Raw genomic sequence first — 10,466 nt, 5'->3', positions numbered from 1 at the left:
ACTAACCTAACCAACACTAACCTAACTACCACTAACCTAACCAACACTAACTTAACTAACACTATTCTAACTAACACTAACCTAACGCTAACCTAACTAACACTAACCTAACCACTTACTCGTGTCTCTAGTACACCTTTCCCTTCTGTGCCCTTTATGAAACTAATATCCACTGAATTCTTCCTATCTGCCACTTCGTATACTTTAATTTTTGACGTTTTTTACCTTTCTGCACATTCAAGACACTGTAACATTAACCTGCCTTTACATTTTTTTCTCTCTCATGTCCATTGTATAACAGACTTATCTACCCATATCTACATCTCAACTTCTACCATTTGCCTTTCCACATCTTAAAAACTCTGCAACACTAACCTGTCTACTTGTCTTCGTTTCCTTTTTTCTCCTCCGTGCCCTTTATAAAACTGATATTTACCGGTATGATATCTACTGAAACTTATTTATTTATTTTGTTTATTCTTATGCTGAAATATCTACTTACTCTATTTATACATCTCAATGTCTCGTATCGCTTTATGCATTTCTATACTTCTAAGGACATTGCAAAACATGACTACGAGTATCTGTTTATTTCTACATCATCTTCCCTCGCGCTCATTATAAAATGCATACATACACATATCTATCTCTACGTGTACATCAATAATTATCATACATTTTTACCTTTACGCATCATTGGGACTTTATAGAACTTAACCCTTTCACTATCTGACACATCCTTCCTTCATTACTAACAACTCTGAGACATCTTTCCGTATCGAACAACTAGAAATTGCAAAATCTAGCCTTTTTAATGCTCTTCTTTCTTGTCGGTGCTCGTAAAGATTCTAGGCATTGTTTTTAGTGTTGCCAATTGTTACATACCGCGGTGAAAGGGTATCAATTAACTATCTCCCCCCTCTCTCTCTCCTGTGTTCCGTCAGAGTACCTGCAACACTCCCCGTGCATGAAGAACCTAAGCGTGGACCCCCAGGTGTGCGGCAAGCAGTACCACCGCCTCATCAACTCCGTGGACCCCGCGGAGAAGCTTGAGTTTGAGGACTCCATCAGGCAGCAGTGTTGGTGTGTGGGGATGGGGTGGGGGGGCTAGTAGTAGTAGTAGTAGTAGTAGTAGTAGTAGTAGTAGTGGTGGTAGTAGTAGTTTTTGTTGTTGTTTCTATTAAAGAAGTCTTACTTGTTATTTGCCCTCACTGTTAAGTCTCTAATCCCTCAAACTACCGTCCTATTGCTTTAATTTCCTACCTCTTAAGTTTTTTAATCTATCCTCAACAAGAAGATTCTTAAACATCTATCATTTTACAGCCTTCTATCTGATCGCCAGTATGGGTTCTGTCAAGGCCACTCAACTGCTGATCTGGCTTTCCTTACTGAGTCTTGGTCATCCTCTTTTAAGGATTTTTGTGAAACTTTCGCTGTTGCCTTTGACATATCAAAAGCTTTTGATAGAGTCAGACACAAAGCTTTAATTTCCAAACTACGCTTCTACAGCTTCTATCCTTCTCTCTGTAACTTCGTCTCAGTTTTTCTTTTTCTGACCGTTCTATTGCTGCTGTGGTAGACGGTCACTGTTCTTCTCCAAAGTCTATTAACAGTGGTGTTCCTCAGGGTTCTGTCCTGTCACCTACTTTCTTCCTATCATTCATCAGTGATCTTCTAAGCCAAACTTCTTGTCTTATCCACTCCTTCGCTGATGATGCCACCCTGCAGTTTTCTTAATTCCTCCATCTATCAACTCGACACAACCTTCCAGATAACTATCCCCTTTTCTTCAATGACACTCATCTGCCCCCCTCTTCTACACTGAACACCCTCGGTCTGCCATTTGCTTATAAACTAAACTGGAAACTTTACATCTTATCTCTAGCTAAAACAGCTTCTATGAAGTTGGGTGTTTTAAGTCATCTCCGCCAGTTTTTCTCCCCTGCCCACCACCCCTGCCCCCGAAGCTGCTAACTCTGTACAGGGGCCTTACCGTCCATGTATGGAGTATGATTCACATGTATGGCGGGCTTCCACTCACACCGCTTTTTTTTATAATGGATGGAATCAAAAGCTTTTCATCTCATCAACTTCTCTCCTCTAACTGACTGTCTTCACCCTCTTTCTCATCGCCGCAATGTTGCATCTCTAGCTATCTTCTAACGCTATTTTCATGCTGACTGCTCTTCTGATCTTAGTAACTACACGCCTCCCCTCCTCCCGCGGCCTCGCTGCACAAGACTTTCTTCTCTCTCTTATCCCTATTCTATCCACCTCTCCAATGCAAGATGTAGCCAGTATTCTCAATCATTCATTCCTTTCTCTGGTAAATTCTGGAACTCCCTGCCTGCTTCTGTATTCCCTCCTTCCTATGACTTGAACTCTTCTAAAAGGAAGGTTTCAAGACACTTGTCCTCCGTTTTTCGATAATCCTTTTGACTTCTATTGGAGACTGGCAGCCTACTGGGTCTTCTCATTTCTCGAATGTTTTTGTTGCCCTTGGCCAGTGCCCCTCTCTCTCTCTCTCTCTCTCTCTCTCTCTCTCTCTCTCTCTCTCTCTCTCTCTCTCTCTCTCTCTCTCTCTCTCTCTCTCTGTCTGTCTCCTTCGTCTCTTTTCCAATTCATCATTTTTCTTTCTCTCTTCTTTCATCTACCTCCTCACCTCCTTTCTTTCCTCTTCCTTTGCAGAGTCTATCAATCATAAGAGAGAGAGAGAGAGAGAGAGAGAGAGAGAGAGAGAGAGAGGGGGGGGGAGGGAGAATAATTGAACATTTCTCTATATATTTTCATGGTGTGCTGGTCTATCAGTTAATCAATTCATCCATTTATCTATTCATCCGTCACTAGTAATTCATCTATCTATCTATCTATCTATGTATCTTTGCATCTATTGATAAGAAAGATAGTTACCTATTCATCCATTATGTTATCTATCTATGTATCTATCTGTCCATTCAACTACAGACCTACCTAAATATATTCTGACCTGTCTGTTTATCTATCTATCTATCTATCTATCTATCTATCTATCTATCTATCTATACATATATATATATATATATATATATATATATATATATATATATATATATATATATATATATATATATATATATATATATATATATATATATATATATATATATATATATATATAAGTTCTTCACAAAATATTAATAAACTCTCTCTCTCTCTCTCTCTCTCTCTCTCTCTCTCTCTCTCTCTCTCTCTCTCTCTCTCTCTCTCTCTCTCTCTCTCTCTCTCTCGGCACCATAACTACATTCACTTCTTTTCATCTTTGCCAATATTCCCGTCTGACCTCAGGGAGCAGCAGCAGCAGCAGCAGCAGCAGCAGGAGGAGGAGGAGGAGGAGGAGGAAGTGATGGTGGTGACAGTAAAGGCAAAAGGTGGTGGTGGTGGTGGTGGTGATGGTAGTGGTGGTGGTGATAGTAGTTAGTAGTAGTAGTAGTAGTAGTAGTAGTAGTAGTAGTAGTAGTAGTAGTAGTAGTAGTAGCAGTAGTAGCAGCAGTAGTAGGTAGTAGTAGTAGTAATAATAATAGTAGTATGAACACGAGAACATAAGAAATAAGGGAAGCTGCAAGAAGCGACCAGGCTTACACGTGGCAGTCCCTGTATGAAATATACCTACCTATTTCCACCTATCATCCCCATCCATGAACCCGTCTAACCTTCTCTTAAATCTCCCTAATGTCTCAGCACTAACAACTTGATTACTGAGTCCGTTCCACTCATCTACCATTCTATTTGAGAACTAATTTCTTCCTATCTCTTTCCTAAACCTAATTTTTCTAAGCTTGAACCCGTTATTTCTTGTTCTACCCTGGTTGCTGATCCTGAGAATTTTGCTTACAACCCCCTTGTTATAACCCTTGTACAACTTAAAGGCTTCTATCAGGTCCCTTCTTAACCTACGTCTCTCTAAAGAATGTAAATTTAACAGCTTCAATCTCGCCTCGTAAGGAATACTCCTCATACCCTGTATCCTTTTAGTCATTCTCCTCTGTACTGATTCTAATAGACCTACATTCTTCCTGTAATGTGGGGACCAGCACTGCACAGCGTAGTCTAGATGAGGTCTGACCAGCGCCAAGTATAACTTTAATATTACTTCGGGCCTTCTACTTTTAACAGTCCTAAAAATTCACCCTAATACCTTATTTGCCCTGTTTCTGGCCTCTACAGTATGCATTGCTTTCCTACACGGAGTTCAGAGCTAACTATAACTCCTAAATCTTTCTCGTAGCCTGTACCTACCAGAGTTTCGTTGTTTATTGTGTAGCTACTGTGTGGGTTTCCTCTACCTACGTTAAGTACTTTGCATTTGTTGATATTAAACTGCATTTGCCATCTGTCCGTCCATTCATTCATTCTATCTAAATCTGCCTGCAAGGGGATGGCATCCGATTCTGACCTAATTAATCTACCTATCTTTGTGTCATCCGCAAATTTACTATCATCACTGCTAATTCCACTATCCAAGTCATTGATGTATATTAAAAACAACAATGGCCCTAATACTGATCCCTGTGGCACCCCACTAATTACATGACCCCACTCGGATTTAGAGCCATTTATTACAACTCTTTGTCTCCTGTCGCTAAGCCATGACTTTATCCAGCCTATCACCCTCCCATCTATCCCGTGTGTCCTAACCTTTCTCAGGAGCCTCTGATGGGGTACCTTGCCAAACGCTTTACTAAAGTCCAGATATAAGATGTCATAACTATCACCATTATCTGCTGCCTCGTACACTTTACTGTAAAAACTTAACAAGTTCGTCAGGCAAAACTTCCCCTTCGTGAAGCCATGCTGCGACTGATTTATCAAGTTATGTTTGTCTAAATGTTCCCTAATATTCGTAGTAGTAGTAGTAGTAGTAGTAGTAGTAGTAGTAGTAGTTTTACTTACTAACTTTATACTATCAATTTGTTTTTGTTTTTCTTCTTGTTCTTTGTCTTCATCTATTTTATCTCCTCTTTCTCCTCCTCCTCCTCCTCCTCCTCCTCCTCCTACTACTACTACTACTAGTACTACTACTACTACTATCTCTACAATTACTACTACTAAAACCACTACCACTAGTCCACTGCTACTACTACTACTACTACTACTACTACTACTACTACTACTATTCACCTCACACATAACAACGATAATAACATTTATGAAAATAATGATTACGATTAAAAAAATTCAAAGAACATAATAGTTTAGCCTTTCACTTTCACCCTCCATTTTCTCCTGGCGTCTAATCTCATCCCATCCTCTTTACCTTCCGTGCTTCCCTCCTAAGACTTCCTTCCTTACGCAACAGAGACTTAAAAAAATATAAACACTTTTCTTCTGGCAAATACGTAATTAATCTTCGACCTTTTTCTTATATGTGTGCAGTATATAAATAGTAAAAATGTATGGCATGGTGTTGGTACGTTACAAATTGTCGTAAGGGATGAGTTTTATATAGTAACTTGTTGGTATGCCATATTCATTGTTCTGTCAGTTTGTCTTAGTTAATGTAAAGGTGTCCCCGTCTCTCTCTCTCTCTCTCTCTCTCTCTCTCTCTCTCTCTCTCTCCTACACAAAATTATCACGGAGATACAAAACACACACTTTCTCTCAACTAAATAATACTAACAAAATTACCAAAGCCCTTCTAGCATCTTTTCACCACACCCTTCCAGCCACAACCTTTCTGCATCACTCACAACACACATGTAATTTCCTAAGGCCCTCCTGCATCCTTCCACCACACCATCACAATCACACATCTTTCTCTATCACTGAATCACTGCCATGTATTCTTCCTCCTTCACTTATTCAATCTACGTACTTCTTTACTTCCTTCTGCATTTATTCCACCTAGTTTCTTACTCCCTCCCTCATTCCCTTCTGTCATTCTCGTCTCATATTCTTCGTTATTCTTTCGTGCTTCATCTCTTCTTGGTGTTTCTTGGGTTATGGCAACACTAGGTACAGTCCCGTAGCCTGACACACTCATTTCCACTCTGCTTAGCGTGTTCCTTCAGTCTCACGTCTTCTGATCCCCTTGGAACCTTTCACTCCTCAGGTTTTGTAAGGTGACTGGCGGCACATCGGAGGACTTACGGTTGAGACGAAACGGTTAAGTGGAAAAGAAAACGGCACGTGAACAAACTTTTGGCCGTGATTGTACACTTAGCTAAGCCACACGTTGATCACCCAAACACCGAGTCACCCATCCATTCCTGCACCTCACCACACCCTGAAGATCATAAACTTTCTATATCACCCAAATATACAATACGTTATGTTATGCCTTCATCACCCAAACACTTAGCCATCAATCAATTCTCGCATCTCACCACGCCCTTTCTCTCTTGGACCCTCCTGCAGCGCCTTCCACAACTATCTGCTGTGCGTGACGACAGCAGCGGAGCGGGAGTGCAGCAGTGAGGCGTCCTACTTCATTGAGGAGTATTCCTACCGCACAGCAAGGCCGATCATACAGGTACTGGCTAGGTGGGAACTTCACACTTCGATTGATATGCGTATTCTTCATTGACTTCCGGATCTGTGTTTATTTGTTTGCGTGTAGAAAGGAGACGAAAGAGAGGACAGGAGAACAGGTTAATCTTGTCTCTTTTTTCTCTCTCTCTTCTTTTTACTACAGAAATATTTAGAACGTGGTACATATGCAATAATGTGAGAATTCTATGAGGTGAAGGAAAACGGAGACTTGTGCATGGGAGTATACGTAGAGGGAGGATTGTATGTATGCGAGATTTATAGTGAGAGGGCTGGAAGGACAAGGTTGAGATATGGGTGTTTGGGAATAAGACGAGGAGGAGGAGGAGGAGGAGGTAGTAGTAGTAGTAGTAGTAGTAGTAGTAGTAGTAGTAGTAGTAGTAGTAGTAGTAGTAGTAGCAGTAGTAACAGAGAATAAATACCACAGTTGCAAAATAAGTATTGCACTGGAAAGAGGAAGGGTAGTTGGATGATGAGGAGGAAAAATAGAAGGAAAAGTAGGAGGAGGAGAAGGAGGAGAAGTATATACAGAAGAGCCACTAATACCAACACTTCTCCCTTCCCCCCCCTACAGACGCGGTGCAAGGTATATGTGCCGGGCAGCCTGGAGTGCACATACAGCTCCGCCGCCCTCAGCCGCGCCGCCTCGTTCTTCCACCTCTCCTTACTGATGGCCGTGCCCCTGCTCCTCACCACCCACTTCCCGCTCCTCTACCACCTCATCTAGCTCTCTCTCTCTCTCTCTCTCTCTCTCTCTCTCTCTCTCTCTCTCTCTCTCTCTCTCTCTCTCTCTCTCTCATCACGACCGCAAATAAAACTCAGCACCTCTCCCGTAGCGCCTCAGCAGTAAGTCAGCCAGTAAGCCAGCAAGTCAGCTAGTCTCATCTCTAGATCCTCCACGGCGCCTTATGACCCCGTTGCTACGATGCCCTGGTCCAGTCAAGCCATTAATTAACCAATCAATCAACCCTACCTACTAAAGATCCTTCACCTGTCGCTCTTATCCACTACAGATAAATTTGTTAGTGTCTACCCTAAAATATCCTTACACCCACATCCCCCCCCCTATCCCTCCGTTTTCTTTGACACCTGCTCTGCCAAAGGATATTATAATCACTGGACTGCGGGCATAAGGATGTACTTCAGTGGTGAATGGTGGTGCTACGGGTGAAGGAAGTTGTGATGTAAATGGTGTCATGATGAAAAGATGGTGTTGCAACTTACATAGTGATTAATGTGCTTGTTGACTGGAATTTTGTGAGTAAACACGGCTTCGACTGCGTTTGTTTCTGTGCTTCAGTGCGAGTGAGTCTTTCCTCCCTCCCTCCCTCCCTCCCTCAAACGCGGCGTCAGGCAAACTGTTCACGGTTTCACTCCACAAACGCTCATTGGACCCATGAGATGCGGAGGAAAATTTAACACGAACTCAGAAAATTGTGTTGCTAATAGTAAATCAGAAAATAAATTGTCACAACACACGAATCCAAGATGACCCAAGGAAGAATGCCAGGCACGTGACGAGTAAATGTATGAAAATCTGTCTTTAATGAAACTAAAAACACTAGTGGCCGCTGCTCGTCAGTCAGCCTGCCTCCCTATAACACGTGTGGCTGCGTGTGTACGGGTGAAGTAACGAGCATGTGTGTACGTATGTGTGTGCGCGTATAACCACCAATATACCCCTACGGTGATTTTTAGAAATTACGAATCCAAAGCAATATGAAGAGATTGTTAACAGGATTTCTTTCCTTTTTTTTTTTCTTTTCAAAAATCACAGCAGCTTACTTATTAGGAAGTCAAGAGAAGCAGACCCCTCGACTAGGAGATAATGACGGAAGGCTGCGTTAGCTGTGTACCTAAGCGTCATCATCCCAGACATCTTCGATTGGTCAATAATGTAATCTGACGTGAAGGCCTTAGCCGGGGAGCTCTGCCGCCTCTTCTTCCTCTGTACGAGACACGGCTATCTTTGAAAGTCTACCAGGAATATAACCCTTTACAATATCAAAAACACTGCTTTGGATCCATAATTCCTAACAATGTGCCGCCGTCCCATCCCTCTGTAAAGCCCCGCCCACCTGCTGCAGCCACCAGTGAGCTACCCACACTCCTGACACACCTGAAAACACGGCCATGTAAGATAAACAAAAACAAATAAACAAACGAACACTGAGAAACATAAGCTTACCTTGGACACTTGACCGTACTTGGCGCGCCTTCAGGAAACTCTCGGCAAGCACTACACAAGGGAAATCAGATTAAACGCGCGGAGTCAGCCCACCACTCCTCTTCCCGCCACGTGCGCCTCGGTCAAACCCACAACACGTTGCTTCGCCTCCAAGACTGACAGACAGATTGCGGCCTTCCTGTCTCCTCTTCTCTTGCTAAATTCGCGTCGCTAATTCAGATTTCTGCTTTTACTCCTATGTTAGTGAGGGAGTTTTCTATATGATTTTGTCACTGTGGATTTGTCTCACTGTTTAGATGACTCACTATGTATGAAAAGATGATAATGTATTGTAACCTCCCATCATCCTCTCAGTGCTCAGCTTCGCAGACGTATCGACTTTCGTCACTGAGGAGCAAATAAAAGAGCTACATAGGGAGAGAGATAATAATGTATGCGTAGTGATGTAAATTAACCAAGAAGTGTAATAAAGATAATAACCAAGAAATGTGTTAGTAATTGTTTCATATATATACTGACTGCCTATGTATATACACGGTTGAGAATATTACGAGAAAATACGAAACGAAGACTATTCAACGTATATCAATGGTTATTTGTTGGAAAGGAAATAATAAGGATTGAAATTATGTAAAAAAAATAAAAAGAAGAAGCAAATATAGTTAAAGAAATAAAAATGTTAGTAAATAATAATCATATCAAGTGGGGAAGTTGTATATAATGTTAATTGTATGTAAATTGTTGTGATGTTGATGAGTGAATGAATTATATAAAGAAATGTGTGTGTGTGTGTGTGTGTGTGTGTGTGTGTGTGTGTATACATCAGTTCCTTTATTGTGATTCACGAGTTCTATCTCAAAAAGGCCTGCTACACTTATTTCCTTCCTTCCTTTTTCTTCTTTCTCTCCTTCTTTCATTCATTCCTTTCCATTCATTCATTTCTTCCATCCTCCTCTCCTCCCTTTCTTCCTTCCATCCTTCCTCTCATTTTCCATTCCTCCCGTTTTTACCTGCCTTCCTCTTTTTCTCCTCATCCTCCCTTCCCTCCTTTCCTTCCCTCACTTCCTTCCCACCCCCGCTCCCAGCACCTTCACAACTAGCGAGTTAGGACCTCTGTAAACTCTTGCAAGTCACTCACTGTATCATTATATCAATAAAGTAAATCAAGTGTACCAGAGTTATTTATTTCTGCATCCATTAGCCAGTTTGGTATTCTCCTTAGGTAGATGCATGTTGAAGGGAGACGTTAGGCTAAATTACGTACATTCATAAGTGATCGAATTCCTCGTTTGGAAACTAATAAAGGGAATTAGAATCCTTTGTATGTTACTTATTAAACGAAAAGGTTGAATCTTTTGCTCCTAAATTATAGAACGAAAATTACAATCGTTCGCTTGTTAATTACTGATTAAGAATCAATACTTAGATTGTTCATCTATTGATGAAGAATCAAATTACTGAACAAGACCTAATCCCTCTCTTATTAAAATGGTAAGCAACATGAGCCTGTTAATCCCTTGCTTTCAAACTACTGGAAAAGAATTAGAATGCTTTGCTTATGAATTACCGAACGAAAATTAGAATCGTTCGCCTATTAAACTACCGAACGAGAATATTAATCATTCGCTTGTTAAACTATTGAACAAGAACCAGTCTTTCGCTTGTAAACTAGTGAGTAAGAATTAATTTTTCGCTTATAAACTTTTAGAAAATATGATTTGTCACCTAAAAAATTAATAAACAAAAAATAATT

At 41.0% G+C, this 10,466-nt stretch overlaps 1 protein-coding gene across 1 annotated transcript in view; it reads left to right on the top strand.

Annotated features, from left to right (window-relative positions):
- The window catches only part of LOC135093358 (uncharacterized), a 166,678-nt gene extending 156,793 nt beyond the window's left edge, over positions 1–9,885 (top strand). Inside the window, exons 5-7 of the mRNA XM_063992590.1 lie at positions 945–1,083; positions 6,394–6,508; positions 7,100–9,885. Coding sequence (XP_063848660.1) covers positions 945–1,083; positions 6,394–6,508; positions 7,100–7,252 — 407 coding nt within the window. The 3' untranslated portion in view covers positions 7,253–9,885. The remainder of the gene's footprint in view (positions 1–944; positions 1,084–6,393; positions 6,509–7,099) is intronic.
- The last annotated feature ends 581 nt before the right edge of the window (positions 9,886–10,466 follow it).

Source organism: Scylla paramamosain, chromosome 42 (genome assembly GCF_035594125.1).
Source record: "Scylla paramamosain isolate STU-SP2022 chromosome 42, ASM3559412v1, whole genome shotgun sequence".
Classification (NCBI taxonomy): Eukaryota; Metazoa; Arthropoda; class Malacostraca; order Decapoda; family Portunidae; genus Scylla; species Scylla paramamosain.
This window is presented reverse-complemented; position numbering and strand designations above follow the sequence as displayed.